The sequence below is a fragment of the Colletotrichum truncatum genome (genome assembly GCF_014235925.2).
Source record: "Colletotrichum truncatum strain CMES1059 chromosome Unknown Contig_0001, whole genome shotgun sequence".
Taxonomy (NCBI): domain Eukaryota; kingdom Fungi; phylum Ascomycota; class Sordariomycetes; order Glomerellales; family Glomerellaceae; genus Colletotrichum; species Colletotrichum truncatum.
This window is the reverse complement of record NW_027222398.1, coordinates 4966178-4986505: the sequence shown is the minus strand read 5'-3', so window position 1 is coordinate 4986505 and position 20328 is coordinate 4966178. Positions and strand designations below refer to the sequence as shown.

Sequence of the window (20328 nt, the reverse complement as noted above, 5' to 3'; positions counted from 1 at the left end):
AAGTACCAGTGGCAGCCTCAGCACCAGTTCAACAACCAGCGAAACGACAATAGACCCCGCAACAACTAGAACAACCCCCGACAAAGTACTGCCTATGGTCACCACAGTAGACCAATAGACCTTAGTGCTACACAGAGAAACGACAAAAAGAACGACAGTTAGAAGAAAGATAGACAGTGCTATAACTACTAGAAGATTAGACACCTAGCATACGAATGCAGGTCACCCAAGAAGGAACGCTTCCAACCAGTACCAGAGAAACGACAAGCGAGTATCGCCACGAAGACGATCCCTCATAAACAACTCAACTAGACCACCTGCTTCGATAACAACTGCCATATCTACTCTAGCAGTAAGGAACACGCAGGATAGTACCCCTAGAAACCTCAAGAACGATCTGGTTACGACACCACCAACGCACCTAAACAGACCCTCGCTGTAGGATATAGAAGCAACAGCAAAATCGAGCGCAAGACAATCGAACAGCTCGACAGTATAAACGACAACGAGGAATTAGAACAAGACAATCAGCGAAGACTGAACCTCCTCTACGCAGGACGACAAGCCAACCTACAGCGGATTCAACAAGACTTACAAAACCCTGTGTAGCAACGACAACTCGGTACGCTGGACGCACACATCGAACGACGACAACATGCACAAGGAGATCCCGCACGGATCCGCCAAATCAACCAAGAACTAGAAGAACAGGTCGAATCAGAAACGACCAAGAACACCCCTAACGACTCGGAAACACCTCGCGATATTGCCTGCCAACATACCCAACTGGAAGTCGCCTTTAAAGTCGCTTCAGTCAACGACACCAGCTCTAGAGAGGACTCTGACGAAGAAATACAGTGGTATCACTGCTACCAAGACCAGCGCCGAGTCTACTATATCAAGAAAGACGAAGCATGGAAGAAACAGCAAGAAAACGACGAACAAGGAACGGACGAGCAGTCAAAAAACTAGACTCGCCTACCGAAGACAAGGGACAACGACAGGCAGTCTAGACAAGGTCCCTATGTAGCGCAACGACGCCCACGACACAACGACACAAGCATGTACAAGTCTAAATACAGCTCAACGGAAGAACAGCTACCGCCATAATCGACAGCGGAGCCTAAGGAAACTTCATATCACTAAGAACGGTAAATGAAAGAAAGATAACCTGGAAAAGAAAAGCAGCCGAAGACTGCTACGAACTCAGCACCGTTAAAGGAGAACAAGTCCAGTACGGCGGAGGACGCATTGTTATAGAGACAGCGCAACTCCTAATACAGATCCATGGCCAGAATAAGCGACTCAACTTCGATATTACGGAGATAGGAGACAAGTACGATGTCATCCTTGGAAGACCATGGTTATACGACAGTAACCCACGGATAGATTAGAGAACAGGCCAACTCCATTAGGACCAGGATTCAGTCACTAAGAAGCAACCACGGAACGGTGCCTTAAACGAACCTCTCAAGACTCCTGAAGCGAAGAGATTTCTAGCATACCTACGGATAAAGGATGCAAACGCCAGGACGTTATCAGCAATAGACATCGGCAAGGAAGACCGACTTCTGTCTATCCCAGAAGAATACCGGCAATACCAGAAGCTATTCGCCGAAGAACTCGAGACCGGACTCCCGGAATACAGCAACTACGACCACGAGATACCCCTTAAGGAAGGGAAGGAGCCAAAGCTAGAAGCAATCTACGGACTCAACCAGAAAGAAATGGAAGCACTCGACGCTTACCTCGAAGAAAATCTACAGAAGGGATACATCAGACCCTCCACATCACCAGCAGGATACCCAATCCTGTTCGTACCAAAAAAGAACGGCAAACTACGACTCTGCGTCGACTACCGGAAACTCAACGACATTACGATCAAGAACTGCTACCCACTACCGCTCATCTCCGAACTACGAGACCTGTTGCACGGAGCACAGTGGTTTACAGCACTCGACCTAAAAGGAGCCTATAACCTAATCCGGATGAAATCAGGTAAAGAATGGAAGACAGCGTTTCGAACACGCCGAGGACATTACGAGTACCTTGTGATGCCCTTCGGACTCACCAACGCACCCGCGACATTCCAGACGATGATCAACCACGTCTTACGAGAATTTCTAGATGTGTTCGTCGTAGTTTACCTCGACGACATCCTAATCTTCTCCAAGACTCTGAAAGACCACAAAAAACATGTACACCAAGTACTACGGAAACTGCAAGACGCCAAACTCCTAGTAGAACCCGAGAAGAGCAAGTTTCACGCCAAAGAAGTCGAATTCCTAGGTTTTACGATAGCCCCAGGAATCCTCAAAATGTCTAAAGACAAAATCGCAGCAGTACGAGACTGGCCTACACCATAGAACGTTAAGGACGTACAATCCTTCATTGGATTTGTAAACTACTACCGACGATTTCTGGAAGGATACTTAGACAGAAACGACCCCCTCACGAGACTTTCGAGGAAAGACATCCCCTGGCAATAGGAAGAAGAACAGAAAAAAGCCTTCGACGAGATCAAACAACAAGTCACATCGGAACCAATACTCGTCATACCAAACCCCGAGAAACCATTCGAAGTCGAGACCGACTCCTCAGACTATGCCATAGGAGGACAACTAGGTCAACGAGACGAAGAAGGACAGCTACGACCTTGTGCCTTCTTCTCACGCAAACTACACGGCCCAGAACTCAATTACCAGATACACGACAAGGAACTCATGGCAATTATCGAAGCATTCAAAGAATGGAGACCGCAACTCTCAGGAACCAAGTACGAGGTCAAAGTATACACCGACCACAAGAATCTCGCACACTTCACCACATCGAAAGATCTCAACAAACGACAAATTCGATAGTCCGAATTCTTGTCAGAATTCAATTTCAGAATCGTCTACCGGAAAGGCAAAGAAAACGGCAGGGCCGACGCCCTCAGCCGAAGACCGGACTATGAGGTCTAGGTACCTAAGGAAACCCGAGTTATCCTCAAAGCAGACAAAAACGGAGACCTTGTGCCAGCAGCTAGACTCTTAATGATAGCCAGAAGAGACAGTACCAGCACGCCTGGAAGGATGTCTCCTAAAGCCATTAGGGAGATACACTCCGCACCCGCACACGGTCACCAAGGCGTAACTAAGACATGGAAACGCATCCGCCAACACTACGACAAAACGGCTACACGACAAGAAGTATCTTTAGCGATTAAGGACTGTAAGGTTTGTACGAAAAGCAAACCCAGCCGACATCAGCCTTATGGAAAGATACAGCCGCTCCCAGTGCCGCAAACCGCATGGGAATCCATCTCGCTAGACTTCGTCACTAAGTTACCTAAGTCCCGTAAACCGATGACCAACGTCCACTACGACAGTGTCCTCGTCATCGTCGACAGACTCACAAAGTATTCGTACTTCATCCCGTACATAGAGTCTAGCACTGCAGAAGACCTCGCCTACAAGTTTCTGCAGGTGATCGTAAGCCAACACGGAATGCCGAAGGAAATCGTATCCGACAGAGACAAGCTGTTCACTTCCAAGTTTTAGAGATCCCTGATCTCGCAGCTAGGATCTGACCACAAGATGTCCACCGCTTTCCATCCGCAAACCGATAGCCAGACAGAACGAATCAATCAGATCATAGAAACCTACCTACGCTGCTACGTCAACTATCAGCAAGACAACTGGGTTCAACTGCTACCTATGGCCCAGTTCGCCTACAACAGCGCAGTAGGAGAAAGTACAAAAGAATCACCATTCTATCTAAACTATGGATTCAACCCAACAGCCTACGGACAACCTCGACAAGGCCTAGCAGCTCTGAAAGCTGTGGCAGACATCAACAGACTTAAGGAGATCCAGCAGGAACTCCCCAGAGACCTCGAATTTGTGCGCGAACGCATGCGCAAATACGCCAACAAATCAAGAGTTGAGGGACCAACTCTAAAGGAGGGGGATAGTGTATACCTTCTCCGCCGCAACATCAAAACAAAACGACCAAGCGATAAGTTAGACTTTAAGAAACTTAGACCCTTTGAAATTACGAAGAAGGTATCTAACGTCAACTTTAAACTCGCACTACCCGACAGCATGAAGTGTCATCCAGTCTTTCACATTTCACTTCTCGAATCAGCACCAAAGGGATCGTACACTACGGACTATATCGAAGTAGATCCAGAACAAGAATACGAAGTCGAACGGATAATCGATCACATCGAAGAACAAAAAAGTATCCGCTACCTTGTCAAGTAGAAAGGATACGGACACGAAGACAACACATAGGAACTACCTCAGAGCCTCGAAAACGCACAGGAAGAACTCGGACGTTACTAGAGACAGCAAGAACAAGAACAACAAAGACAAGCACCAGTACGAATCGAAAAACAAACGCCAAAAAGTCAATTTCGACTACGACAACCACAACCTATCATCCGTCCACCACGATCAAACAAGCCACGGGATAAACACCCTCTCATTCGTTTAGGAACCCCAGAGCCGCCTAAAGGAACCCACTAAGGGCCTCCAACACCCCCAGGAGACGCTTCAGGAGTACTCCGCCTCTCAACAACCGACCCTGAATCCAACAAACCAAACTTAGCCAACAAGGATGGCGACAAAGCGACATCCGGGTACAGGGTATCCCAATCCGCTATAAACTCCACCGGCAGACGAGGCGAATCAGCCGAAGGACGAACCGGTTCTACCCGACGCTGCTCTGCCTCTGCCTCCTCTCTCTCAACACGCTCTAACTCCTCCACACTGTCGATACCACGGCGCACCGCGCGCATCATCTTTTCAAACCACATCTTTTTCTGCTTTCGAAGACGCTCTACTTTGGCGTCCAGAGCACGACGCTCCTCTTCTGCCTTCTCCAAAGCATCCTCAAGCTTCTGATGCTGATCACCAATCCGACGAAGTTGTTGGGCACTGAGACCCTGAAGGTCGCAGTAGGACTTGCCGCCACGAACGCATTCGGCGCATCGAGAGGAATCAGAAAGAGAAGCTTCGCACGACGAAAAACCCTTTACCTCACAGGAGGAACAAACAGGCATGACGGTACGAGTGCCCAAGATAAGACTCAAGAGGGAATCGCGCTGCTTTGTCTTTTCCGCACGAGAATCGAACGCTCGTACGACCTTTCGTTTTTTGACGCGACCTGACATGATGTGAGCATCATTAAAGGAAGCAAGTTGGGCGCCCTCCCACCTGAGGGCAGACGACCTACTTAAGCTGGTCTTGAGGACAAGACCCTTGGAGAGGAGACCTGATGTTACGACCCGTAAACAAGGATAACAGCTGAACGACCCACTTGGGCGTCGGGCGGCTAGAACAGGACATTTATACTGCAGGATCACGGGAACAACAGGGACTCACTCGGGAACGGAAGAACTATAGTACAAGTCACGTAATGATAAGATAAGACTGAGCAGGTAGTATGGGTCACTGAGCGCTCAGTCAGAGCTACTGAGCGCTCACCAACGATCACTGATCGCTCACCGGTACCTGATCAGTGATCAGCGACAAGACACAGGGACTGTCCAGGACTTGTATATAGTATGACCTGAGCTCGGCCCATGGTCAGACTTCCATAGCTCTTCAGCAATCAACTTTGTGATTACCCTAACCGGTACTTTCAGCTATACCTAAGTGACAACTACTCTACGACTCTTGTTGAGGCCTTGACTGATCACCAAGACCTTTGAAGATCTACGATCTATTCGACCAGGACCACGGAACGACTGTTACTACTCTCAATCCCTGGCTTACTGTTAACACAAACCCACTGTCAGTTAGCTGGCCGTAACAGTAAGGAGCTATTCGCGCTTTATTAAGAGTTTGCTTGTTTGCAAGTTTAAATAGCAGATGCTATAGGTCGTCTAAAACGGATTCGGACGGTCTATAAGATAGTTTAGAAGCGGCAGACCGAAGTTTTTAAGCATAGTATATAAGAGGTTAACAAGGAGGATAGCATCCTAGCAGACGACGAAGTCCTACCTGCCTTAGATGCTTACAAGAGGTTCGTCGTTAATAACCTCTAAGCAGTAGGTCTCGGGAATAATCCTCCTTAGTCCCTTTTAGGTTTTAGTAACGAGTTTATAGGTTTAAGTCTTCTAGTAGATAGCGCGGGTGCGGGGAGTGTTAAAGGTTCCTCGGCTACTTAAGGCTAGGTATTCCTAAGCAAAGAAACGTTTTATTACCTTAGGGTTTCTTAGTTAGTCGAAACTTAGGTTAAGGGTTTCTGACGCGAGGGTTATATATTAGTCTTTACATAGCTTTAGCATACTATCGTATTTCCTATTACGTCTAGTATTCTTAAAGTTCCTCTTATATATGCTCTAAGTTTGATATAGGTTCTTATATATTTTCTTCGTATCCGTAGTTTTTCTACTTAATTAGATATTATATTTCTATATCATCATACTAATCGATATAATTAAGGATCCTTTCGACCTCGTAGTCTTATTCCAGGTCGACTTCGATATAGTCTATAGTTCGTAATCCTTTTAACACTAGCTTAAAAAGTAAAATATAAAAAACTAGATAATACTTTATAATGTCTAGTAGTGCGAGTTTAAAGTTAACGTTAGATACCTTCTTCGTAATTTCGAAAGGTCTAAGTTTCTTAAAGTCTAGCTTATCGCTTAGTCGTTTTGTTTTGATATTCCGGCGGAGAAGGTATGCGCTATCCCCCTCCTTTAAAGTTAGTCCCTTAACTTTTATCTTGTCAGCGTATTTACGCATACGTTCGCGCATAAATTCAAGGTCTCTAGGAAGATCTCGTTAGATTTCCTTAAGTTTGTTAATATCTACTATAGCTTTTAGAGCTGTTAGGCCTTGTCGGGGTTGTCTATAGGCTGTCGGGTTAAATCCGTAGTTTAAGTAGAATGGTAATTCTTTTATACTTTCTCCTACTACGCTGTTATAAGCGAACTAGGCTATAGGTAGTAGTTAGACCTAGTTGTTTTGCTAATAGTTAACATAGTAGCATAGGTAGGTTTCTATGATTTGATTAATTCGTTCTGTCTAGCTATCGGTTTATAGATAGAAAGCAGTAGACATCTTATAGTTAGATCCTAGCTGCGAGATTAGGGATCTTTAAAACTTAGAAGTAAACAGCTTGTCTCTATTAGATACGATTTCCTTCGGTATTCCGTGTTAGCTTACGATTACCTATAGAAACTTATAAGCGAGGTCTTCTATAATGCTTGACTCTATATACGGAATAAAGTATAAGTATTTTATAAGTCTGTCGACGATAACGAGGATACTATCGTAGTAGACGTTAGTTATCGGTTCTCGGGACTTAGGTAACTTAGTAACGAAGTCTAGCGAGATAGATTCCTATACAGTTTGCAATACTAGGAGCGGCTATATTTTTCTATAAGGCTGATATCGGCTAGGTTTGCTTTTTACGCAAACCTTATAGTCCTTAATCGCTAAAGATACTTCTTATCGTATAGCCGTTTTGTCATAGTATTAACGGATGCGTTTCTACGTTTTGGTTACGCCTTGGTAACTATATACGGGTGCGGAGTATATCTCCCTAATAGCTTTAGGAGATATCCTTCTAGTCGTACTAGTACTGTCTCTTCTAGGTATTATTAAAAGTCTGGCTGCTAGTATAAGGTCTCCGTTTTTATCTATTTTGAGGATAACTCGGGTTTCCTTAGGTACCTAGACCTTATGGCCGGTCTTCGGCTAAAGGCGTCAGCCTTGCCGTTCTCCTTGCCTTTTCGGTAGATGATTCTGAAATTGAATTCTGATAAGAATTCGGACTATCGAATTTATCGTTTATTAAGATCTTTCGATATAGTAAAGTATGCGAGATTTTTATAGTCGGTATATACTTTGACCTCGTACTTAGTTCCTGAGAGTTGCGGTCTCTATTCTTTAAATGCCTCGATAATTGCTATAAGTTCCTTGTCGTATATCTAGTAGTTGAGTTCTGGGCCGTGTAACTTGCGTGAGAAGAAGGCGTAAGGGTATAGTCGTCTTTCGTCGTCTCGTTAGCCTAGTTATCCTCCTATAGCGTAGTCTAAGGAGTCGGTCTCGACTTCGAATAGTTTCTCGGGGTTTAGTATAATAAGTATTAGTTCCGATGTAACTTATTGTTTAATCTCGTTGAAGGCTTGTTCTTATTCTTCTTCCTATTATTAGGGAATATCTTTCTTCGAGAGTCTCGTAAGAGGGTCGTTTTTATCTAAGTACCTTTCTAGGAACCGTCGGTAGTAGTTTATATATCTAATAAAGGATTGTACGTCCTTAACGTTCTATAGTATAAGCCAGTCTCGTACTGCTACGATTTTGTCTTTAGACATTTTGAGGATTCCTAAGGCTATCGTAAAACCTAGGAATTCGACTTCTTTAGCGTAAAACTTGCTTTTCTCGGGTTCTACTAGGAGTTTAGCGTCTTACAGTTTCCGCAGTACTTAGTATACGTATTTTTTATAGTCTTCTAGAGTCTTAGAAAAGATTAGGATATCGTCGAGGTAAACTACGACGAACATATCTAGAAATTCTCGTAAGACGTAGTTGATCATCGTCTGGAATGTCGCGGGTGCGTTAGTAAGTCCGAAAGGCATTACAAGGTATTCGTAATATCCTCGGCGTGTTCGAAACGCTATTTTCTATTCTTTACCTAATTTTATCTAGATTAGGTTATAGGCTCCTTTTAGGTCGAGTATTATAAACTATTATGCTCCGTATAATAGGTTTCGTAGTTTAGAGATAAGCGGTAGTAGGTAGTAGTTCTTAATCGTAAAATCGTTAAGTTTCTAGTAGTCGACGTAGAGTCGTAGTTTGCTATTCTTTTTTAGTACGAATAGGATTAGGTATCCTGCTAGTAATATAGAGGGTTTAATATATCCCTTCTATAGATTTTCTTTAAGGTAAGCGTCGAGTGCTTTTATTTCTTTCTAGTTAAGTCTATAGATTGCTTTTAGCTTTAGCTCTTTCCCTTCCTTAAGGGGTATCTTATAGTCGTAGTTGCTATATTCCGGGAGTCTAGTCTCGAGTTCTTCAGCGAATAGCTTCTAGTATTACTAGTATTCTTCTAGGATAGATAGAAGTCGGTCTTCCTTACCGATATCTATTGCTAATAACGTCCTAGCGTTTACATCCTTTATCTATAGGTATGCTAGAAATCTCTTTGCTTTAGGAGTCTTAAGAGGTTTGTTTAAGGTACCGTTCTATAGTTGCTTCTTAGTAACTAAATCCTAGTCTTAATAGAGTTAGCTTGTTTTCTAATCTATCCGTAGGTTACTATCGTATAACTATAGTCTTCTAAGGATGATATCGTACTTATCTCCTATCTCCGTAATATCGAAGTTAAGTCGCTTATTCTAGCTATAGATCTATATTAAGAGTTACGCTGTCTTTATAATAATACGTCCTCCGCCGTACTAGACTTATTCTCCTTTAACGGTATTAAGTTCGTAGCAGTCTTCGGCTGCTTTTCTTTTCTAGGTTATCTTTCTTTTATTTACTATTCTTAGTAATATAAAGTTTCCTTAGGCTCTGCTATCGATTATAGCAGTAGCTATTCTTCTATTAAGCTATATTTGGACTTATATATACTTATGTCGTTATGTCGTAGGCGTCGTTACGCTATATAGGGACCTTGTCTAGACTGCCTATCGTTATCCCTTATCTTCGGTAGGCGAGTCTAGTTTTTTAACTGCTTATCTATTCTTTATTCGTCGTTTTCTTACTATTTCTTCCATGCTTCGTCTTTCTTAATATAGTAGACTCAGTACTAGTCTTAGTAGTAGTAATACTACTATATTTCTTCGTTAAAGTCTTTTCTAAAGCTAGTATCGTTAACTAAAGCGACTTTAAAAGCGACTTCTAGTTAGGTATGTTGATAGGCAATATCGTAAGGTGTTTCTAAGTCGTTAGGGGTATTCTTAGTTATTTCTGATTCGACTTGTTTTTCTAGTTCTTAGTTGATTTAGCAGATCCGTACGGGATCTCTTTATATATATTATCTTCGTTCGATATATACGTCTAGCGTACCGAGTTATCGTTACTATATAAGGTTTTATAAGTCTTGTTAAATCCGCTATAGGTTAGCTTATCGTCCTATATAGAGGAGGTTTAGTCTTTGCTAATTATCTTATTCTAATTCCTTATTATCGTTTATACTATCAAGCTATTTAATTATCTTACGCTTGATTTTACTATTACTTCTATATCTTATAGCAAGGGTTTGTTTAGGTACGTTAGTAGTATTATAACTAGATCGTTCTTAAGGTTTCTAGGGGTATTATCCTACGTATTCCTTACTACTAGAATAGATATAGTAGTTATCATCGAAGCAAGTAGTCTAGTTAAGTTATTTATAAAGGATCGTCTTTGTAGCGATACTTACTTATCGTTTCTCTAATACCGGTTAGAAGCGTTCCTTCTTAAGTAACCTATATTCGTATGCTAAGTATCTAATCTTCTAATAGTTATAATACTATCTATCTTTCTTCTAACTATCATTCTTTTTATCGTTTCTCTATATAGTACTAAGGTCTATTAGTCTATTATAGTAACTATAAGCAGTACTTTATCAAGGGTTATTCTAGTTATTATAAGGTCTATTATCGTTTCGCTAGTTATTAAACTAGTACTAAGGCTGCTACTAGTACTTACGTCCTAAGTTAGGGTTTTATCGTTTTTTACTTTTTTCCTTTCGTCGTTTAAAAAGCTAGTTATTAATTTTAATAGCAAGTTCGGCATACTAAAGAAAGTCGTTAGGTTGATTAATCTTAATAATCTCGTCTTTAACTTCGTCTTTTAGTCCTTAATAAAATATAAAGATCTTAGTTTCCTTAGTAAGGTCGAGTTAAATACTAAGTTATTAGAAATTAGCAAAATAGTCTTTAGTAGACTTAGTCTGCTTAAGTTATGCTAGATCTCGTTCGGCTTATCGCTTTTCGTCGGGGTCTTAGAAAAGTAACCTAAGTACGTCCTTAAATCCTTTAAAATTAGCATAGATATCGCAAGTCTCGGTAGTATACTCGTCGAAGGTCTCGCATTTTAGGTATTCTTCCTAGATTAGTTTAAACTACTTAAAGGCTTTTCCTCGGAGGTAGGTAGCTATATATACTACTTTTTTAGTCTTATTAGTAAAATCTCTATAGTAAAAGTTCTAATAGTTTTTAACCTAAATTAGGAATCTTTTAAAGGTCTTAGGGGTTCCGTTGTAGGTAATAGGCGTACTGAGCTTAAGCTTTTGTCGTCCTCCGTAGACGGGCGTAGTAACGATATTGGCGGCGGCCTGGAGGGTGGTGATTTCCCCCTGGAGTTCCTAGATCTTCCGGAGGTTGGCGTCCCCCTTGATGTCTTCTTCTAGCTTCTTGTAGGCCTGTCTAGCATGCTAGAGTTGCTTGTTAAGGTTTTCTATTGCTTATCGGTTTTCGTTAACGATTTTCTATATATCTTTTGTCTCGGCTTCTTATTTCTAGATTATACGTCGGAGCTTATTATAGCTTTCCTTAGTAAAAAAGCTATCTCTATCGGAGTCGTACTTAAGGTCTAGCATGTCGAAGTCCTTAGTATTAGCAGGCTCCTGCGCAAGGCTCTGAGGCTGGTTGCGCGAAGAGGATAAAGATCCTAGAGTAGGTAATTTAGCAGAAGCACGAGAAGACATCTTGTCTATACTATTTAGTAATTCTTAAAAAGTAACTTACTAAATAAAAGTAATTAAAGTATTATAGCTAGCTAACTAATAGTAGGTTTATATTAATAGTAAGCTAAGGATTAAGAGTAGTAATAGTCGTTCTATAGTCTTAGTTAAATAGATTGTAAACTTTTAAAAGCCTTAGTAATTAGTTAAAGCCTTAATAAGAGTCGTAAAGTAGTCGTTACTTAGGTATAACTAAAAGTACTAGTTAAGGTAATTATAAAGTTAATTACTAAAAAACTAAGAAAGGTAAGACTCGAGAGGACTTAAGTCCTAACTATATATAAGTCTAGTTCTATACTAAATACTTCCTAATCCTAGGGGACCGACACCTAGGACGTCGGTCTGTCGCTATAGACCGCCCTTAGCACCGTCGGTCCTATCCCAGGACTACTTATCATCCGTCGGTCCTGCTTATCGTTACGTAACCTATATCTTAGTTCTTCTATTCCGTAGGGGTTATTACGACGTAACGGCTAACGGCCGTCCTTATAACTGCTAAGCCCCTACGGGGTTGTCGTCAGTAGTCTGTTAACTATCGGGTCGTAATACTACGCTCCTTTAGCTTCGTTCGAAGCATCCGTTTCGAGCTCGAAAGGCTTCTTAAGGTTCGGAATCTAGATAACAGGTTCCGATATAACCTTATCCTTAACTTCTTAGAATGCTTTCTATTATTTATCTATCTATTCTTAAGGTATATTTTTCTTAGTAAGTTTAGTAAGAAGCAATATCGTTTTAAAATAGTCTTTAAGGAATTTTCGGTAGAAGTTAATAAATCCTAAGAAGGATAGTATATCCTTTAGGTTCTTTAATATAGGCTATTCTTATATAGCCTTGATTTTATTAAGGGATATCTTAATTACGCTTAGCGTAATTATAAACTTTAAAAATTCTATTTCCTATTTATAAAATAGACTTTTCTCTAGTTTTATAAGTAGCTTTGCTTATTTAAGTATTTTAAAAATCTTATAGATATGCTTTTTATATTCTTCTAACGTTTTAAAGAATATAAGGATATCGTTAAAGTATATAATAATAGACTTATCTAGATATTCCTATAGTACTTAGTTAATTATAGTTTAGAATAACGTATATGATAAGCGAGTGAGACAGACAAGCGAGTGAGACAGTAAACCGCGACCGTCGCACCTTGACGCGACCGGCACCTTTTCCTCTACAATAAATCATGGAATCAGCTAGTATTGAAAGAAGGTTACAAATTGCCCTTCAAGCAATGAGAAATAACCCAAAACTTAGTGCTCGGGCTGCAGGTGCACTCTATACAGTCAGTCACGCAACATTAAGCCGGCGACTAAAGGGAATAGTCTCACGACGCGACAGCATGCCTAATTCACGGAATTTATCAGATTTAGAAGAGAAGACAATAGTTAAGTATATTCTCGACCTAGATGCGCGATCATTTCCTCCCCGGCTGAGTGGTGTGGAAGAAATGGCCAATCGACTTCTCGCAGAGCGCGACGCGCCTCCAGTTGGGAAGCGCTGGGCTTCTAATTTCGTCAAGCGACAACCATAGCTTAGGACGCGTTTCTTTCGTAAGTATGACTATAAGAGAGCTTAATGCGAAGATCCAGAGGTGATTCGTGGCTGGTTTTCGCTTGTGAAGAATATAATTGCGAAGTATGGTATTGCTGATGCTGATATCTATAACTTTGATGAGACCGGCTTTATGATGGGCGTTATTGCTTCTGGAATGGTTGTTACAAGTGCTGAAAGGCGTTCAAATACGAAGATGACATAGCCTGGCAATAGGGAATAGGTTACAGTTATCCAGGCTATTAATTCCCAAGGGGAGAGCATCCCGCCATACATCATCGTTGCAGGCCAGTATCACCTCTCAAGCTGGTATACAGAAACCTCTCTTCCGGGCGATTGGGCTATTGCAACGTCTGAAAATGGATGGACAACAAACGAGAGAGGTATTGACTGGATCAGACACTTCGACATTTATACAAAACCACGTACGTCTGGGAAATATCGCCTCCTCGTTGTTGATAGTCATGAAAGTCACCACTCCGCAGCCTTCGAGCTCTTTTGTCAAGAAAACAACATTATTACACTGTGCATGCCGGCTCACTCGTCTCATCTACTTCAACCCTTAGATGTTGGTTGTTTTCAGCCGTTAAAGAATGCCTACGGTCGGCAAATTGAGAATAAGATGCGGCGAGGCACAACCCATATCTCGAAGGAAGATTTCTTTGCAGCATTTCACGAAGCTTTTAAGCAGTCTTTTACGAGGAAAAATATCCAGGGAGGTTTCCGAGGAGCTAGACTTGTCCCTTTGAATGCAGAAAGTGTTCTCTCAAAGCTGGATGTAAAGTTCCGAACGCCAACGCCTGAGGAGGGGGTCCCTCAGACACCAGACCCTTGGATCTCTAGGACGCCGAGCAACCCAAGCGAAGCAAGATCACAGTCTACTTTTATTAAGAGTCGAATCTCACGCCACCGAAGCAGCTCTCCAGCATCAATTTATAGTGCTGTGAGTAAGCTAGCCAGAGGGACAGAAGGACTAGGGCATCGGGTAGCATTACTAGAGTCAGAGGTTCAAATCCTTCGAGAGGAGAATGCAATATTAAGTCGGCGTCGAAGGGCTAAGAAAACACGTCTACAGAAAGGAGGAAGTCTTACTATATCTACTGGAGAGGATATACAGTCGCAAAGAGAGGCAGACACGCAACTACAAGAGGAAACGCGACGGAGTAGTGGTCGCAAAGTGAGGTCTGAGACGACTCATCGTCGGTGTGGCGTATGCGGGAATACAGGCCACAACGCGAGAACATGTCAATTTATTGAGGAAATATCCGAAGAACAGGAATCCGAGTAGTATTAATCAATCTAAGATTTCTTATTATAGATTTCGATATTATTATCGCGAAGGTCTGGTTTACTGTCTCACTCGCTTGTCTGTCTCACTCGCTTATCATGTACGTTATAGCTAGTATGTTAGTAAGTCTAAATAGTATAACTAATATTTTAAACTATCTTCTTCTTATTCAGAAGGCTATTTCTACTTATCTCCTTCTATAATTCGGATAAGGTTATAAGCTCTTTTAAAGTCTAAGGTTATAAACTATTAAGCCTTATAAAGTAAGTCTCTTAGTTCCGATATAAAGGGTAGTAAGTAATAGTCTTTAATCGTAATATCGTTAAGTCGTCGATAATCGATATAAAGTCGTTTCTTCCCGTTTTTCTTTAATACGAATAGTATAAGGTATCTTATAAGTAATTTCGAAGGTCTAATAAATCCTTTTATAAGATTTTCGTTAAGCTATTCGTTTAAGGCTTTTATTTCTTCTTAGTTAAGTAGGTATATTTTATTAAAAGTAGGTTTATATCTTTCCTTAATTTCGATCTTATAATCCTACTTATTATATTCTAGTAATCTAGTCTCGAGTTTTAGTATAAAGAGTTTACTATAAACCTTATATTTAATAAGTATCTTTAATATTAGATCTTCCATAACTTTATTAATCGTTATAGCTATTAGCATCTTAATACTAATATCTTTTATCTTTAATATTAAGTATAGTCTTACTTTAGTTATTATTAGTAATCTACGTAAGGCTTTCGTTAAGTACTTCTTAAAAGCTAGATTAAATTTTATTCGGCTAGTAACTTAATCGATTTATAAGTTATATCTTTATAGCTATAGAATTCTAAAGATAACGTCGTAGTTTCCTATCTCCGTAATATTAAGGCTAATAAGCTTTTAATAGCTATAGTAAAGTAAAAGGAGTTATACTATCTCTTAATTAATACTGCCTCTACTATACTCGACTTCTTTCCTTTCTATATTCCTTAGTTAGTAAGGGTTTTGCTTCTAATTCTATAGTATTTCTTACTATTATACTATTCGAGGTATAATAAAGTTTCCTTAAGCTCCTAAGTCTATTAAGACCTATATAATATATCCGCCTAGGTTTACTATAATCTTTATTTATATGTTATCGTCGAATATAGTATATAGGGACTTGCTAGGGGAGCTTACTATATATCCCGGATAAGGTAGCTTTCCTAGTTTTTTAAGTAGAAAGCCTTCTTACCTTTCTTTTAGTCTCTACTAAGGTTACTTTCTCTAATTCCTAAACAAGGTAGGCTAGGCGTCTCGCCGTCCTATCCTTACTTATCTAGTTTTTATTATCAAAATCTCTAACTTTCGCTTTTTAGAATATAGTAAAGTTTATATAAGTCTTCCTTATAATTCTACTAGACTTTTATAAAGTAGTTTATATACTTCTAAAAGTATTTAACGCTAGGTTATAAGAATGCTATTCTATCGTTATTAGTTTTCTATTCTCTAGGTTTTCCCTATACTTCCTAATATAAAAGTTCTTATTCCTTATAAGCTTTGCAGATTCGTAGTTTTTCTTTTCTTTTAAAGTATAATCCGTTTTCTACTTTCTTTAAGAGATAGTAGGCATAATAATCGAAGATATAGTAGATTTATACTATCTCCTTATATTCTCTATGCTATATCGTAATCCTAGGATCGTCTTTTAAAAATATTTCTTTATCCCGGGTTTATATAATTATTATAAGGATTTTATTATAATATTCTTTTATATAGAAGGCGATCTATTAATAGTCGTCTTAAAAGTCGATATATTTATATTCTAATACTTCCTTAATTTTTTCTATTTTATCGAGATAGTATTTTTCTTCTACGTCTTCTAAGTCGGTATCGTCTATTAACGTTCCTTATAGATATACTTCCGCTAAGGGTAGTCTGTCTATAATATCTTTAGCCTATTCCGAGATAGGTTAAGGAGTAGCGCGGGTTCTTTATAGCAATTTAAAAGTCAAGTCGCTAGCTACTATAATATATAGTAAGCTTTATCGTTTGCTTAGGTTATCCTTTACTTAGTATACTTAGGTCTAGGTATTAGTATCCCTAAATTATTATTATCTTAGTATTTTATCTAATTACTTAATAGCTTTATAAGCATATTTACTAGCTACCGCGAGGGTTTATTCCGTCTTTCTATCGTTTTAAGGTCGGTAGATAAATTAAGTTGCTTTATACTTAAGTTAATACTATCCTCGGGTATTTCCGCATAGTATGATATAGTAGTCTCGGGTTTTCTATATATATTAAAAAGTATTTCTAACTTTGTTATTATTTCGAATTTATATTATATAGTTAATAGCGTCTTATATCTGTTTGATAGCTATCTCGTTTTTTTCTTCGAGTTTCCTAGCTTCTTCTTCTAAGAACTTTTCTAAGGTATTTACTTTATTCGTCTATTAATAGTTAGTAAGGCGTAGGATATCTTATAAAAGTCTTAGTTAGTATATAATACTACTATCTTAGAAGGCGTTATTAAGTTTTGTAGCCTTTTTTACTTATTCCCGGTCGTCGAATAGCTTTTATTACTACTTAGTATAATCTAGTCTATTAGTATATCGGTTTATTATAATAATAGCCTTAGGTATATTAATAATATCGTATCCTAATTATCTTATAAGGTTTTAAAAGTACTATCTACTATTCTCTTTTATATACTTATATATAGTATAATTATTATTATAGTAAGCTATCTATCCTTTTTCTTTATACCTAAGGATTTTAGTTATAGCGTTAGCTTGCTTAAGGGGTACCGTAAGTTTCTTAAGCTATATATAGTATCTAGCTATATATCCTAGCTTATCGTAGTTATAGCATTTAAATTCTTTACGTCTAGGTTTATCTTTTTACGCGACGCTTAGGTTTATAAGTCTACTATGTTATCTATATATAATACTTTGCTAATTATTATTCTTATTATTCTAGTTTTTATTATTAAACTTATATTAAGGTTATTATTAGTATTTCTTTCCTAAGTTAGCTATTTAACGTTTTTCTCTTTTTTCCTTACGTCGTTTAAATAGTCGGTTATCAATCTTAATAACGTATTCGATATAATTAAGGAAGCTAGGTAGCGTATCTACTTTAGCTATTTCGTTTTTAACGTCGTCTTTAAGACTTTAGTAGAAAGCAAAGACTTTGCTTTCGTTAGTTATGTCGAGTCTAGCTATAAGTCGTCGAAATTCTATAGTATATATTATAGCTAATTTGTTTTATTATAAGCTTACTAGTTTTTTTTCTACTTATCTTTTCTTATTAAGGTCTAAGAAGAGAGATTAAAAGGTTTTAATATATTTACTAAAGCTAAAAAAGATATCTTTTACTTCTTAACTATATCTCTTAATAAAGGTATCTAGCTATTCTTATTAGAAAGGTTTAAACTAAGCAAAAGCCTTCCTTCTTAAGAAGGTAGTAGTATAGACGATACGTTCGGTATCGTTTTAAAACGTATTAATATAGAAGGCTTAGTAGGTCTATATCTATACTAAGTATCTTTTAAGCTATCTAGGGGTTTTATTAAAGGTAGTAAGGGTATTAAGCTTAAGGCGTTCTCTTCCTTCGATAAGAGCTAATATAACGTTCGCAGTAGCTTAAAAGGTTATAACTTCTTTCTCTAGTTTTTTAGTATAGTAGGCTTATTCTTATAGCTTTTTAAAGGCTTTAACGTTCTAGTTAAATAGGTTTTTTATTTCCTTAAGCTTGTTATTATTCTACTTAAGTTACTACTTAAGTTCTTTATTATCGTTATTACTATCGGATTCCTCCTTTATTTCTTAGTCTTAAATCTCTTAGGCTAGATTCTAAGGAATATATCTCTTAAACATAGACAAGGTTCTAGAAGTAAGGTTTTCGATAGTTCCGTACGAAGATATCTTATCTTATACTATTTATTAGTCTTAAAAAGTAACTTACTAAATAAAAGTAATTAAAGTATTACGGCTAGCTATCTAATAATAAGGTTTTACTAATAGAAAGTATAGTAAGAGACTAATACTAGTTTGTAAAGGTCGTTTTAATAGATCGTAAGGTTAAGGTAAGGTAATTAGTCTTATACTATAGTAATAAGGTTCTTAGTATTTATAATACTAAGAAGTAAGCTAAAAGTTATTCAAGGATAAATTATAAGTTAATTACTAAAGAACTATCTAGAAAGCTTAAGCAGGTGCTTAAGTCCTAGTCTATATATAAGTCTTGTTTCCTAAGGCTAACGTCTCTATCGTCGCTTGCTAATATCTTAATTATCGGTAGCCGATATGCTAAGAGTCGTATCTCTTATTCCTTTCTTATTATTACGTGACTTAAATATAGTTCTTCCTTTTCCGGCAGGGCGACCCTTGTCCCTTCCGTCGCCTGTATATATCTTGTCTCTAGCCGCTGTCCTCGAGTAGGGCTAGTTTCTCTGTTAGGCATACTTAACGGGTCGTAACACCTACTTGGTGAGGCTTACGAAAATACTCTCAATATGCTGTACCCAAGAAAGGAGGCCCATAACGTCGGCATACAAGGCCATGCAGGGAAGGAGAAAACGCAAAATAAATACAGCCTAATTCTACTATTGTCTATTATAAGGTTAATTCTTAGTAAGTCTAACAGTTGCTAATCTAGATTAGGTTTTACGACTTAATTTCTCTGGAAATAGCGGGGATTTAATCAAAGCGAGGTAAAATATTTAACTTTATAGAACCAGGCTACTTTATTAGGGTTAGTGCTAATTAGCTTAAGAAAAGGGTTAGTATAAGCTTACATAAACATTCTCTGCTAAAGACCGGGCTTATTTTCCAGAAATGTGTTATTATAGAAACTCATACCTTTCATAAAGTTTAACGACTTTATTAGGGTTAGTGCTAGCTTAAGGATATGGTTAGTATTACCTTACTTGATTATTTTCTGCTAAGGAACGGGCTTATTTTCCAGAAATGTGTTATTTTAGAAACTCATACCCTTCATTAAGTTTAACCGATCTGGAAGTCTTTACAGAAGGAGAGAGCCCAACTGTAATGATATGACCATTCTTACACTTTCTCCGTATCCATAATATGAAGACGACAAAGAGTCAGGGGCTTGAGATCACGTATGTAGTAAAACCTTGCTCACCCTGAATCGGTCTTAGTAAAGCCTGCCTGCCGCGCTCCCGAATATAGTACGGAACCAGCGGAAAAATGGTTTTGAATAATAATAATAATAATGTCAACAATGAACGATATCAGAAACCTTTATAAAAGCCGTGTTCCGGTGGTGAAAGGGTCGTTTCATTTTGTGTATTATTTCTCGTGACACAACTACCTACTGCGATACCTCCCTCGTTCAAGATCTGTCTATTATTTGCAAACAAACCAAAAATAGGAAAAGTATTTCTTTTTCTTCTTTCTCTTTTCTTTTGACATATAGTTTGCAATAGCTAACCCTAGTTAACCAGTGAGACTATCGATTTTCATCCTAGCAGCCACTGCTTCTGCCGCTCTGGCAAAAAATTGCGAAGTCGACTCCAGGGACTGTTTCGGCCAGGTACCATTCGACCAGTTCGTTAAAGACGCCATCCCAGTGTGTGCGAGCCTATCTGGCTATTATAATGGAATATTTGGGGGTGTTCTACAGTGCAGAGGCGTACCCGAATGGGTCCCAAACTCATCTTCGATTATAGTAGCTGGCAAAGAGTGCGGATATACATGTTCGAAATAGAATGTAAACATTATTTAAACGAAGCGTCTTTTCTTCTAGGCGATTTCATCATTTACACCATAGAAGGAAAATCTGATCAAGCTTTTAAAAAGAAAAAGAAAAAAAAAAAAGAGTTATAC

At 38.8% G+C, this 20328-nt stretch overlaps 2 protein-coding genes across 2 annotated transcripts; one reads left to right on the top strand and one right to left on the bottom strand.

Moving 5' to 3' along the window:
* Nucleotides 1–4507: 4507 nt before the first annotated feature.
* CTRU02_201396 (uncharacterized protein) lies at nucleotides 4508–5158 on the bottom strand (the record flags this gene model as incomplete). The annotated part of the gene is made up of 1 exon (XM_070203839.1): nucleotides 4508–5158. One exon carries the CDS (start codon nucleotides 5156–5158, stop codon nucleotides 4508–4510), a length of 651 nt encoding a protein of 216 aa, XP_070062421.1.
* A 7851-nt stretch (nucleotides 5159–13009) lies between these two features.
* Nucleotides 13010–14509, top strand: CTRU02_201395 (transposase; the record flags this gene model as incomplete). Its single annotated transcript, XM_070203838.1, has 4 exons — nucleotides 13010–13156; nucleotides 13202–13220; nucleotides 13260–13391; nucleotides 13452–14509. The coding sequence occupies 4 exons, from the start codon at nucleotides 13010–13012 to the stop codon at nucleotides 14507–14509; spliced, it is 1356 nt and encodes a 451-aa protein (XP_070062420.1).
* Between the last annotated feature and the right edge of the window lie 5819 nt (nucleotides 14510–20328).